The sequence below is a fragment of the Oryctolagus cuniculus genome, chromosome 1 (assembly GCF_964237555.1).
Source record: "Oryctolagus cuniculus chromosome 1, mOryCun1.1, whole genome shotgun sequence".
Taxonomy (NCBI): Eukaryota; Metazoa; Chordata; class Mammalia; order Lagomorpha; family Leporidae; genus Oryctolagus; species Oryctolagus cuniculus.
In genome coordinates this window covers 217,146,002-217,160,325 of record NC_091432.1, presented here as the reverse complement: position 1 = coordinate 217,160,325, position 14,324 = coordinate 217,146,002, and the positions used below count along the sequence as shown (strand labels likewise).

Here is a 14,324-nt window from a genome sequence, read left to right as displayed (position 1 = left end):
CTTGGAACCCAGGAAGTGGAAGAGGATCAGAGAAATCAGACGGCTGACAGGGGCACGGCAATACCTGGTCCAGTTCCTGGTTGCTGCAAAGGGGAAACTGAGCCAGAGAGAGGCTGACTTGCCTGGGCTCGTCCAGTGAGTAGGGCTGAAAGATGCCTCCATCTCCTGAGCCGTCTCTACCACACTCATCATCATTTCCAGAGAACAGCAGGGACCTAGTCAGCAAACCCAGGGGTCTGGAGAGGAAGTATCACTGGGAGTCCAAACACGAGGGAGCCCCAGGACGGAACAGATTCCCTGAGACATGCAGCTGATGCGGAGGGGAGAGACCCAGGCTGGGGAACCAGAGACCGGGCTCTTGTCTCTGCGTGGCTGCTGAGTCGTGTCTAAGAGCAGGCAAGTCCTTCCTCTCCTGCCCCGGTCCCCTGTCTCTCCACCTACCCATCCAGAAGGCAAACAGATTCCACCATCTCCAGGGCCTTACAGGCCAACTGGGAAGCAGCTTTCCGAGCCCAGGGACTCATCTGGGCATGGGAGACCCCTCCTCAGCTGTGCCTCTTCTGGGGGAGCTGGGGAGACCACCCGCTGAGAATCAGTCAGCTCTGGACCCAGCCTGAAGGAATCCAAGAAGCGCAGCTCCAAGCCCCAGGAGTCTGTGCAGAGGAGCGTGAGCACTGTGTCTGAACCATCCAGAGCTCTGCTGTCCACGGCCCAGGCTATACACGGACACCACCCGGTCCAGCACGGCCCCCGAGTCAGCTTCCCTATGGCCTCAGCCAGGTGAAAACTTCCCACCTCAGCGCCCACCAAAGGCAGCCTCTCAGCCTAGACGCAACCCTGACTTACAGAGACCAGGGTCACTCCTGAAAGGGCTGCTCACCAGGCCTGCAGTTGCCAGTGCCCGCTCTCTTGCCAGGGACAGAGCTAGGAGATGGGCAGACAGAGCTGACGGGTGCAGAGTGCTTGTCCTCAAGAAAACCCCACCCTAACTGGCCAGGGCAATTCAACACCCCTCCCCACCCATGCCATGGGACTCCAGCCAGGCCCCCGGGGACTCCGGGCCAGATCCTGCATAAACAGGACACAAAGCACCCACATGGGTGCCTCCACCAATGCACAGACTTCTTGGCTCTTGCTGTGGAAGTCGGGTGGAATTAAGACCTGGAGGGAAGAGAAGAGAAGGGCTTCCCAGCAGATGGAAACACACGTGCAAGGGCAAAGGGCCAGGAGGTGCAGCAGCCTCACGGACACCAAGAACTTCTGAAACCCCATCGGTGGTCTCGGGCCCGAAACCCTGGAGACTTCCCACCAAAGCGTCGCTCGCCTCGGCCGCCTCCCTTCTCACCATCTGCCCTCTTCCCGGATGCTGGGCTGGCCCTGCTGTAGAACTTGGCTCCTTGGAGGGCCCGCCCTGGGATAAGCCATGCCACGTGCCAGGGCTGGGGAAGAGGGGAGGTGCCCCTTGGCTGGGTGCAGAAGACTCAAGGGGCCCTGGTGGAAACTTTGACGATGCCTGCAAGGCCCTGGCTGAGATCCCGCAGGCATCAGTGGGGCAGGCCCTGTAGCTCCTTGCTTCCAGAGATATGCCCACTCTAGCCATTGTGACAGGGGGGCCAGGGAGCCTCCCAGCCAGAAGACCCGAGGGCAGCAGGATGTGGGAAGTCTGTGAGTTACCGAGGGCCTCACGGCCCTGCACCAAGTGAGGCATCTAGCTTGTACAGTCAAGGTCATGGCTTCCCATGTGTCCTGTCCACAGGGTAGAGGAGACACAGGTCTTCCATCCCAGTCCTGGCTCAGCTGCGTTTGAACTTGGACAAGCTGTCCCCCTCTCCGGACCCAGGTTCTCCCTGGACACCTTGGGACTAGAGTAGCAACATGGACCTTCCACACTGAGAAGAGGATTGGCTTCTGTCCATTCTCAGCGGCTAGTTCTGTGGGTGAGTGGGTCTCGAGCCACTACCCCATTTCTTATACTTTTAGCTGGAGCCAAAGGAGCAGGTGCAGGCCCTTGCCCCGAGGGACTGGAGCCCAGAAGGCAGAGCATCCCTGCTGGTGTTTCCAGCAGACATTTCTGCAAAAGCTGAGTCCCAGGGATCAGGGGTAACCCCCCCGAGAGTAGCCCTAGAAACCACCTCTCTCCCCACCAGTGGAACTAGGCAAGAGTTGCTGTCCCCCGCGTCTGGTGTGTGGCCAACATCCCTGACACAATAGCCAACACTGCTGGCTGAGTGTTCCCTCCCCACGCAGTGTCCCGACTTGTCGGTCACCAAACATTCCTTGTCCCTCCGGGAAAGAAACGCTGGCTGGCAAGACAAGAAGTGGGGAGCAGCAACGAGTGCCCCTAGCCCTGTAGGGCCCTGAGACACCACACACACACACACACACACACACACACACAGAGCTATCTCGACAGAATACAACTGGTTTGCTTGCAACATGCCTTCAATGGCTGCCCTGGGGAAGAAACAAAAGGAACAAGGGCATGGGGTAGCTAGCGGAAGAGCCCCCTGCCCGCCACACACCCACCCTGTCACCCAGGCACCTACCCAGCACTCAGCGGCAGGGACCCAGGCAGCTCCCAGCCAGCCCGCCCGGTCTCCACCCGGCTCCTCCCGCGGGCGGGCGGGCAGGCAGGCGGCTGTGGCTGTGGCAGCTCCTGGCGGCCGTGTCAAGCGCTGCCCTCCCCGACAGAGCTCCTTTGTGTTAGCAGGGCTATTTATGGACTCACCCAAGTTCCCCAGGGGAGCGGTACCTGCTGGGAAAAGCAGAACCCAGTGGCCAGGTTCCACCTCCCACATCTAGGTAGCATTTGCGTTTTCAAAACCCTTGCATCACCCATCCCTCCTCCCACTCCTCCTCTTCCTCCTCCTCCTCCTTCTCCTCCTCGCCCTCCTCCTCCTCCTCCAGGGCCCTTCCCAAACACACACCCTGTCCAGCCGGCCGCCGCCACTCTGAAGAAAGGCTGCACTTCTTTCTTCCATCAGATAGAAAACTCTGTGGTTTCCCAAACCACTTTCATGGGAGAAGGAGTCCGGGATGTCTCCCGCACGGAGTCCGCGGAGGCGAGCCTGTCCTTCAGCCACGGGGACCCAGCCGGCGCCCCAGAGCCACGCTCACACGCTCACAGATACCGGCTCCCCTGCCGCCCGGCCCCAGCGCCCAAGCTGCACCCCAAAGTGCCGCCCTGGAGAGCGAGGCATCCCTCACTCCCGGCGGCACCCCCTGGCACTGGGATCCTGAGCCGGCTCCACCCCGCACACAGCCCCAAGGCTCCCCGGCTGGGGCAGCGCAAAGCCGCCGCCTGCCGCTCCCTGGCAGGACCCAGCCAATCACGGAGGCTTCCCCGTCACACCCCCACCCCCACGCTGCTCTGTCCCAGCGGGCGGCTGCAATTGAACCCAGGGACCTGGAGCCGGCACAGCTGACTCTGAGAATGCAAGCAACTCGCGGGTGGGGGAGTGGCGGTCTCAGCTCCCTCTCGGCAGAGCCCTCCAGCACAGCTGGACAGCGTTTTTATTGAGCAGCCTTGTGCACCAAACTCCGGGGAATCTGAGATGGGCAGAGCTTAAGACTGGGTGAACCCAGGGACCATGGGGGCAGTGGAAAGAGCACTGGGCAGGGAAGCGAGGGTCCCTGATTCTAGTTCCAGCTCCAGTACTGGGCATCGCTGAGCAAGTTCCTGCCCCTCTCTGAGCCTTAGTTTCCACATCTGTAAAATGGGGCTGAAAACCCCTGAACTGCTCACCTGTGGGATTAACTGAGGATTCAGTGAGCAAGCTCTTGGCTACCCCTTCCTGGACATGAGCTCTGTGCCAGGTCTCATTCCCAGAGCTTTGTCTGCATTAATTCATTTAATGCTCCCCAGCACTGTGTGCGGCGGGACTATTATTACCCTGTCTGCAGACGGAGGATCCAAGGTACAGGACAGCAGAGGTCTCAAGCTAGTTGGCTGTGAAGCCAGGATTGAAGAGCGGTCGGCCCAACTCTGGGCGCCCACTCTTCCTTGGCAAAAACCAAGCAGTTTGCACGCACAAAGCCATTCTCAGATGCTGTGGCTGGGGTGGCTGCTGCCATCACACAACACCGCTGTTCCTGGGGTCCAGGTTGGGGTGCCTGTCTCAGGGATGGCTCTCCCTTCAGCAGCAGGCACCCTGGGATGTCAGTACAGAAAGTATCAGGCAGAAGGACCCCATCTCCTGTCCTCACCCGTCGCGCCTGAGCCACCCTCTGCCTCTTACTCTCCCTAGCCTGGTCTCAGCACCTCAGCGTCTGTTTCTTCCTGCCACCCTGCCCTTCCCGGCTCGGACTCTATTCCCGCCTCTCCTGTCTCTCTCTCACACACACATGCTGGTGTAAGAAAACACCCTTCATCCGGGCAGCTCAGAGCAGTCCCCAGTGATCCGGTCACCCACGAACTCAGCCACAGCAGCCCAGGCAGGGCCCGGAGAGCTTTCAGACTTGGAGGCTGTCATCCCACAGGCTCCTGGGGACTTAGGGCGTGAGACTCAGGAGATGGCTGATTCCAGGGGCTCACTCCCAGGACAGCCTTTTGGGGGGCCTTGGGACGAGAGTTCTGAGGGTGGGGAGCCTCTACCTGCTCTCAGCCAACTCCTGGCTCGAGAGCAGCAAATGCATGCCAGGCTCCATGCTGGGCCCTGGGAATGATGATGGAGAACAGGGAGGGCAGACAGTGCAGTGAGGGGCACAGACGGCAGCCACGGGGTCAGACTACCAGCCCACAGTGAGACTTTGTGCTGGGATGGGCAAGGCAGCTCTCCCAACCTGAGGCCCTGGGTCCAGGACACACTCATCAGAGCTCTGGACCACAGCCTAAGGGAGAAGGGGCTGACAGCTCTGTGTCCCACAGGCAGGAGCTGGCCAGGCCAGGCTCAGGGGCACTGAGTGTCCAGGGGTCCTGGGGCAGTTACTGTCTTCTTTCTGCCCGTGCGGTGGCCTTCCAGAGTACAGCCTGGGGACAGTTTGGGGGTATCACTGATCGCCAGGCTACCTAATCCTAAGCCAGAGGATCCCTGGAGATCTTTCACTCCTGTTTCCCACTTGTAGCCAGTGAAACTGAAGCCCAGGGAGCCACAGTGGCTTCCAAAGAAATGGAGTAACTGGGTAGCAGGGCTGGGAGCAGGGACTGCTCAGCCCCAGGCCAGTGCTCAATACAGGAGAAACGGGGACCTACAGAGCAGCGAAATCCAGGTGGCCCACGGGCCATAGGATGAAGTCAACATCTGGACACACAGGGGCTGAGCCCCATTTGGTGGCCCACAGCATCCATGTACCAAACACCTGACCCTCAGTGTCAGCACTGTTCTAAGCACTTCCTGATGACTAAGTCCTCAAAACCTTTTCAGATGTGATTTCTAATACCCCTATTTCACAGATGGGTAAACAGGGGCCCCGAGAGATTATGAACCCCTCCAGGGATCACACATCAGTCAGTGCAGAGCTACAGATTGAGCCGGGTCCACTTTCTATTGTGTGTGCGGCACTGCAACCCACGCAATGGACAAGCCCATCGGGTATCCTGAGAAGTCGGCTGGCTGTGCAGCCCAGCCACACCAGCAAACTTCCCATCGCTCATGCCAGCTCAGCCGGCGGCAGCACCAGGTTGGGACGGGAGAGTTGGCAGGGACTCAGCTCCCTCAGGGCAGCACCCTCAGGCGGGACCAAAGGGTCCACAGAGGCCTTTTAGGGAGATGCAGCCTAGGCGCTGGGCCCCCCTGCTCCCCTACAGCCCACGTCCCAGTGAGGTTTCCACCGTCTTCCCTTCCTGTCTCTGCTGTGTTCAGCCCAATATGTTGCCAACAGCCCTTCCCAGATAGAAGCCTACTTCCTTTCCCCATGCAGACGACCCCCGCCCCCCACTGCTGGGGGAAGAGAAGCCCTGGCAATGTCCTCCACAAAGAGAGAAGGACACCTGCCAAGGGCTGTTCCCTGAGCCTTCCCATCCTGGAAGGCGACACAGCTATGGCACAAACTGGGTAGAAGCCGCGAGAGGGCTGGTACAGGAATTCAGAACATCCGAGGGACTAACAGCATCCCCTCCCCGCTGCCAGCAGCTGCTCAGGCCTGCATCACCCAGACACCCAAGCCTGGGCCAGGTACACACTGGCCTCACCTCAACACAGCCCTGCTCCAGCCTGCGGCTGCAGAGGGGGATGGTGGCTGGGCTGCTCTGAAACTCCATGGAAGTGTCTGCAGATGCTCACCCTGACCCAAGCTTGGACTGGAGCTTCTAGCTCTAGTTTGGAGTCTACGGACTGCACGCAGAAAGGCCCTCCCCATTGCAGAGTCAGCTAGGAAAGTTTGTTATTTTGATAACCACTGAATTCCTTCGCTGTGCTGAGCCTCTGTGCTGGGAACGAAGGATACGGAGCTGGCAGGGAAGCAGCCTGCTTCTGGGATAGAGTTTAGAGGTAGGCACGGCACATCCGGGTGCTGAAGCTCTAAGCAGGGGTTGTCCTGCAGGCTTTGGCCTCTGGGACCCTGACACAAGGAAACATTCTCCTATAGCTGGCTATGGACATGGGCCCTACTGTTCCTGGTAGCACGTGCCTTGTTTTGAGGTCACTATCACAAGTGATGGGGCATCCTCAGGATCAAGGTCACAGGGAGGTTCTAGAATGCAGAACCCAGGCTAAGTCTCTTGCTTCCTTGGCCAGGGAGTAGGGACCCAGAGTCCCAGCAGTGGTCAATCTCATTTCCCTCTGGCTCTCCCATTAAAGGAACTGGCTCTGTCCCGAGTATTCAGAAAGAGCACAGCCTTTGGGTCCAAAAAGTCTGAGTGTGAATGACTGTGGGCAAGCCACGTTAATATCTCTGAGTCTCAGTTTCCACATCTGTAAGATGGGGTAGCACCCTCTCCTGGGCTGGGCCTTGCAGGGGACTACACGAGGTGGTGTTTGTGGACTGCCTGGCACACAGCAGGTGCTCAGTAAATTAGAGCTGTCATTCTTGTTGGTGTCTTATCACTGTGGCTCTGTAAGTAGACAGGATTTACCTCGAGAGGGTTGATGTAAGCAGTAAAGTCAAATGTTGTAAAATCTGTTGACAGCCTAACACGCACCCGGCCTGTACTGAGAGCTGGTAATCATCGAGGGTACTATTTCCATTTGGTTTGAGTCCTCCAAGGGTTCGTGTGCTGGAAGTTTAGTCCTCAGTGTGGCAATGCTGGGAAGCGGCGGAACCTCTGAGAGGCAGAGCCTCGCACAGGGTAATCGGGTCATCAGGGGCACTGCCCTGGGAAGGAGTAAGTGTAGTTCTCAAGGCCCCGGCAAGGTCTTGCGGGAGGGCTGCCCGGCCCTTCCCTGCTCTCTGACTTCCTGTCCTGCCATGGGATCTCTCCCTCCCACCCACACTCCCACCACTGTGCTGATGCCATCTGCCATGAGGTCCTCACCAGAACCGGGCCAGTGCCTGTGTCATGCTCTTGAACCACTGAACTGTGAGCTAAATAAATAAACCTCTTTTCTTTCCAAATTGCCCAATCTCAGATATTTTGTTACAGTAATGGAAAAGCGACTAATACAATGAACGCTTATTGAGCCATGGGGTTTTATCATCACACCCATCTCACAGATCAGGCAACTAAGGCAAAGAAAAGCAGCATGACAAAGCAGTGGCACGGAGGCGGACTGGCTCTAAGGCCTGTGCTCCCACCGGTATGCTCTTCCTTCAATACCGTGCTTCCTACAGTCTCTTCCCATGCCATCTGCCTCTTTCTCAGCAACAAACTCCCGGCAGGAAAGGACAAGTCCCAACTTGCTAGTAGGAACTTTAGTGCCCAACCACGGCCAGGAGAAGCCCACATGCAAGGGCAGCCAGGATACCAAGGTCCCCCCACAGAGCTGGCTCTGAGGCCTGCAGTTGGCCGGCTTCTGCCTGCAGCCTGGGGCACACTTTGTAGTCACCTCAGCCATATCAGCCTGACCTTGGGCACTATAGCAGCACAGGATGGCCAGGAGCCATGACCCTTCCTGGCTCCAGCCCAACCAGCCAGATGCTGGCCTGGGATTTCAGGCATTTGGGAGTAATCCTCGACCCACTGTGCTTGTGCCAGCTCTAGGGCCAAGCTGTGCCCTGACAACCTGAGTTCCTGGGAAGCGATTAGCATAGAGTCACTGACTCAGCTATGTGGAGGCCAGCCCTGTGGCCTCGGCTGCTAGACCCCCCCAGGTCCACCCCTGCTCGGACTGTTGGGCTTGAGCTCAGGCCATAAACAGAGGAACAGGGGGGAAAGACTGGACTGAAATGCAGACTTTGTGCTGCCCTCTGTGACTCCTGGGGTAAGCCAACCCCTTTTCCGAGCCTTAGTTTCCCTATTTGTAAACATGCATGTAGTAGGACTACATCTGTCTACTCAAAAAGTAGTCTGCAGAGTGGTAACGGTTCGTGAACTGCTTTTTACTGGTGTGCAATGAGGTAAGTAGAAAGATTGAGAATGTATAGGAACTGTGACAGAGCATCCTAGAGTGTGATCAGTGGACTGACCCCACTGAACAAGCTAAAGACTAGAGCAGGGGATGTCAAACCACTGTAGCAAATCACGCAGTGTGAGTTCTACAGAAGCCTAGGTCCACCTCCACAGGTGGATGAACATGCCTGGTGTAAACGCTCTGGTTTCCGTAAGAATTCGCCAGCTTGGGCTCCATCACAGTGCTTCACAATGCTTACAACTACAGTGGGACTCATGACCTGGTCACCCACACTGTTCCTCCTCCACTGCTCTTGGCTCAGAGAGTGGCAACACCATGCACCTGTTTGCCTGAACCTGACTCCTGAGTGTCAACCTTCTCCCAATACACTCCGTCTGATTACCCACCAAATCCTGCCAATCCTTCACCCCTCGCTCAATCCCTACCAACTCCACCCTAGCCCAAGCCACCCTCACCTGGCTGAGGGCAAAAGCTCCAAGCTGCTGCCAGCCTCTTGCCTTGCCCTCCTCCTAGCCTGGTGGGAGCTTTCTACCACCCAAAGCCAGCAAGGCGGCTCCCGCGGCTGTGGAGTAGAGTTCAAACTCCCTGCCCCAACCACCGGGTCATGCCGCACCAGCCCCTGAACACTCTCCAGCCTCATCGTGGGTTTTGTCCACTTCCTCATTCTTCCACCTACACTGGTCTGCTTTCAAGTCCTCACCTAGAACACCTAGAACAATCCTTCCTATACCTCACACCCCTGCCCTGTCTCAGAAACTTCCGTAATGTCCCTGACCAAGTTCCTCCCACCAGGTGATCTCACTGACCCCTTCACAGCTGTCCCTGAGTCATTCCGTGCCATTCCTAGTGGGCTCATGTCTGACTCTCCTCCGACAGCCGACTCCGCTTTGGGGGGAAGGAGGACCATGTGGGTGGGTGAAGAAGAGGACGCCTGAGGCCCTGCCTGACCAGCTTCCCTCTGCCCTTCTTTGCCATCATCCCTCCCTCTGCTCACACCAGGTGATCCACCAGGACCTGGCCCATCTCTCACCACAAGGCTACATGAGCCAGGCCTCAGCCAACCAGTGTATCCCATTCCTCTGTCTTCAGTGACTGAGGTGGACACATGATCCAACTCAGGCCCTTGGAACTCAGGCCAGGGACTACTGTTGCAATGAATGAACAAGTCAAACTGGAAGGCTATGCCCCTGATACTTAGGGCAGCTCTTCAGCCGCCACTGAGGGAGTGAGTCAACACATAAGCAGTATAACCAAGAAATTGTCGCTCCCCCTCTTCATGGAGGAGCAACACTAAACCCTGCCTAGGCTTCATATCCGAGTCACGGCACCATTATGTCGCTCCCCGTCTTCGTGGGGGAACGACACTGGACCCTGCCTGTTCTTTCGTCTGCTCGGCCCTCCCCGGGTTTGCTGCTGGTTCTTCCCGGGTTGGCTACTATCCCTTCCACCTCCGTGGAAGGGCGGTTCCCCCTGGCCACATTCCCCACTTCCGCAGGGGAGCGGCACACCGCCGGCCGGCTTTCTCGGGGGCTGCACAGGCGTTCCCCTTAGATGTTCCCCTTAGATGTTCCTCGTGCATGCCGTCTCTCTCCTCCTTTATAGTCCTCCTCCGCCAATCCTAACTCGGCTGCCCACACGCCGAGTACGCTGCTCTCCTCCAATCAGTAGCAAGTCCTACAGTTTATTGGTTGAACTGGAGGCAGCTGTGCGGAAGCTGTTTACTTCTCTCCCAGCGCCATATTGTGGGAGAGCAGATGCATAGAATAAGTCTTAATTCCAGTAACTCAGTCTAGTCCGGATTGCTCCCCACAGAAATGAAGAGGGCAAGCCCAGTTCTTGGTGATGTTGCTCAAGGGCCTGAATCCAACTATGCCTGAAGGCTACCCTCCATAATTCAATAAAGTCCACATACTGACTGAGCTAGCTTGAGCTGGGTTCTTACTGCTTGCAACCAGTGGATTCCTGACTACGTACTTAGTCACCAGTACTGAGCATATTCGTCCTTCTGAAAGTATTTGTTCATTCATGTAGTCATTTAATAAACATTCGGCAGTGAGATGGTGACTTGGTTTGCACTATAGGAAGAATCATCTTGGCTGCAGTTCAGAAAGGTAAGAAACAGAGAGAAGAATAGAAACAGGGAGAACCACAGGAGATCATGAAATAGTCCCAGAGACAGAGATGAGGCCTGAAGAGGTAACTGAGACAGACAGAAAGGGAGGGAGGGGAAGATTCCCAACAAGAGAACCTTTGACAACTCCTGTCCCTCGCTGGGTCTCAGTATCACCACCTGTCTAGAACCGTAGCACTCCCAAGTTTGCCCTAGTGGTTACAGAGACTTTAGCTGTCAACACTCAATACTGTCACTGAAGAGTATCGAAGTCAGGGCCAAGGCTGGCCCTGGGATGGACCTGACAGGAAGAAATATAGTGTAGTCATGGCTATGACCACAGGCTCTGGAGCCAGTGTCTGGGTTTGCATCAAGACCTATACCTCCTAGCTCTAACACCTAGTTCAATCTACCCAACTCGCTGTTCCTTTGTCTCCTCATCTATGAAATGGGGATAATGACAACAGTGTTGGGCAGATTACAGAGCAGGAGGAACGCACACTCCATAAATGTTAGGTGCCCTTATTCTTTGGAACAGGAGTCCCAGAAAGAGGGAATTGAACACACAGAACACAGAACACTGCTGCTAGGTCCCCTGGGGAGAAGGGCTGTTAGCCTAGAACTCACGATGCAAGCAAACTGTGACTCCAGCATGAGGACAGGTATTTTCAGATGTACAAGGATTAAGAAAATATACCACCTCAGATACTTTCTGGAAAAATTGTTCAAGAAAGCTCTCCAGACAAAAGTGAATCGACACCAAGAAGTCAAGGATGAGACGACAGGCATCCAAGAGATGGAAGCAAGCAATGACGCCAGGAACACTTGCAGATTTTACTACTCATCATGTAACTGGAAGTGAAATGCAATTTTAGGTTGATTGAGTCTAGGATGATTCTTAGATTAGAACTAATATCTAAAAGTAGTAACAACCAGAAATCGACATTCCAGGCTATTTCACTGATACTTAGGCAGTATGGAAGAAAGCGAAGAGGCATATGGGTGAGCTGACACACTCATGGCAGGTGGCAGAGGCAAGACAAATGATTACAGACCCCTGAAAGAGATGTGTGAAAGAGCTGAGTGTAAAGCCATTAGCAGACGGGAATGATGGTGGATAACTTCTGCAGGAGAATGAATGGGGGCTGGCTCCAGCAGGCGCAATGCTACTGAAACATATCACGAAGCTACAGTGACAACACCTCATTCCGATGTAGGAACAGACAGGTTAATGACGGAGACAGGAGAGTTCAAAAATCGACCCGCCCACATGTGTGAAGTTGGCCTATGATAAGTGAAAAAGAGAAGGACAGCTGAAAAACACCTGGTTGGGGGCTGCGATCGTGAGTTAAGCCACCACCTGGGACATGGCACCCCCTATCAGAGTGCCAGTTGAGTCCTGGATGTTCCACTTCCGATCCAGCTCCCTGCTAATGCACCTGGGAAAGCAGCAGTACTTGGGCCCCTGCCACCCACATGCAAGACCTGGGTAGAGTTCCAGGCTCCTGGCTTCAGCCTGACCCAGCCCCAGGTTTTGCAAACATATGAGTGAGCCAGCAGACAGAAGATTCTCTCTCTCTCTCTCTCTCTCTTCCCCCCCTTCCTCCCTTTTTCTCTCCCTCCCCTCCCCTTCCTTCTTTCTCCTTCTGTCTCTCTTTCAAAATAAAAAATAAATCTTTAAAAAAAAACTGGTCATCTGTTGGGGGTGGGGATTAATGAGATTTCCATCCGACACCAGTCACTACATTAATTGCAGAGGAATTGAAACTATAAATGTAGAAACCCTGAATATTGAAGAATATTCCTTATACCCTGAGTCAGAAAGGTCTTAGAAAGTATAGCCCCACTCACAAAGAAAAAATTGATTATAAAAATACAGATTACCAAAAAAAGATGTTAAAGTTTTGAATGATAAAAGACACTACAAATGAAATTAGAAGACAAATGATGAAATGGAAAAAAGTATTTATAACTTATATAATCAGCAAATGCTTAATATTCTAACCACATAAAGATATCTCATAAATCCAATAAAGCCCCACTGGAATTCTGGCCAAATGACAAGAACTAATAAGCCAGAAAAGAAGAAATACGTATCATTAATAAATGTATAAAGGAGTCTGGCCTCATTAATAATCGAGTAAACGTGAGCTAGGATGGAACAGAATTTTTCACTGCTTGGACCAATAATTAAAAGAGCAACAACATTCAATACGCATATTAGGCAGGTGTAGGGGAATGAGTACTCTCATTCACTGTCAGTAGGAAGGTAGGCTGTATATTCTTTTTTTTTTTTTTTTTTTTTGACAGGCAGAGTGGACAGTGAGAGAGAGAGACAGAGAGAAAGGTCTTCCTTTGCCGCTGGTTCACCCTCCAATGGCTGCCGCGGCTGGTGCGCTGCGGCCGGCGCACCGCGCTGATCCGATGGCAGGAGCCAGGATCCAGGTGCTTTTCCTGGTCTCCCATGGGGTGCAGGGCCCAAGCACCTGGGCCATCCTCCACTGCACTCTCTGGCCACAGCAGAGGGCTGGCCTGGAAGAGGAGCAACCGGGACAGAATCCGGCGCCCCGACCGGGACTAGAACCCGGTGTGCCGGCGCCGCTAGGCGGAGGATTAGCCTAGTGAGCCACGGCGCCGGCCAGGCTGTATATTCTTAATCCACCTGTTCCTGTTTGCTCATCTATAAAGCAGGCAGATTACACGTGTAATCAGAAGGTCACTCTCCTTTCCATAGACAAATGTAACTGTAATACACAGGACATTCTGAGGGTATTTATTGCAGCATTGTTCAGATGATCAAAACATGACGAACAGCTTAACTGTGCATCAGTAAATTAAATAAATTGTGGTCCACTGGTTCTTTAAAAAGATAATTGCAGGTAATAATGTAAAAGACTTTTACAATCTATTTTTACTGATGAGTTACAGAAATTTATGTATAATGTGGTATTACCCAGTAAAATAAAATACATGTATGGATTCTCATGGAAAAAGATTTAGAGGAACCACACCTAAGAGATATTAGAAGTTAATACTGAGAGCGACAGGGTTTGGGGGATGGAATGTTTATTTATTTTGTTCAGTTCAGTAACAGGGTTTTTTGGTATTAATTTTGTACAAGTATATTTTCAGATAAAGAACACATAAAATAACAGATTAATAAACATTCCCATTTGTACCATAAATAAAAGCGCTTAGGAGCCAGCACTATGGTGCAGCAGGTTAAGCTGTCACACACACGATGGCATCCCATACTCGAGCTCCAGTTCCAGTCCTGGCCACTAACAACAGCGTGCGACACTGGAGCCCCAGATTGAGTCCCGACTGCCCTGCTTCTGATCCAGCTTCCTGCTAATGCACCTTGGAAGGTGCTGGGAGATGGCTCAAGTACTTGCATCCCTGCCACCCATGTAGATCACCTGGCTCCTGGCTTTGACCTGGCCCAGATCTGGCTTTTGTGGTCACTCGGGTATTGAACCAGCAAATGGAATCTCTCTCTCTCTCTCTCTCTGTGTGTCACTCTGTCATTCAAAATGAATATTTTAAAAATATTTTAATCTCATCAAAAAATTAACAAAAATATACAAGACCTATATGAAATTTTTTTTCAAACTTTTCCTTGTGAAATCTTAAGATTTGCATAAATGAAAAAACGTAATCCTATTCCCATATGAGAATAAATTATATATAGCTTTAATCCTTCCCTTTTTGGGGTGTATGTGTGTATGTGTAGCTACAAACTTTTACAAAATGTTTTTTTTCTTCAC

General features: G+C 53.7%; 1 protein-coding gene across 8 annotated transcripts in view; it reads right to left on the bottom strand.

The window, feature by feature from the left end:
* Window positions 1-14,324, bottom strand: part of RGS3 (regulator of G protein signaling 3) — a 149,190-nt gene that overhangs the window by 26,802 nt on the left and 108,064 nt on the right. The window contains exon 1 of one of the 8 annotated variants that reach the window (XM_008273410.4): window positions 2,928-3,318. The exons of 6 other annotated variants lie outside the window; for them this stretch is intronic. In XM_008273410.4, the coding sequence (XP_008271632.2) occupies window positions 2,928-2,981 (54 nt within the window). In that variant the 5' untranslated portion in view covers window positions 2,982-3,318. Of the gene's footprint in view, window positions 1-2,546; window positions 2,698-2,927; window positions 3,319-14,324 lie in introns of those variants that run through there. One more of the 8 variants, XM_008273412.4, reaches the window with a different exon arrangement.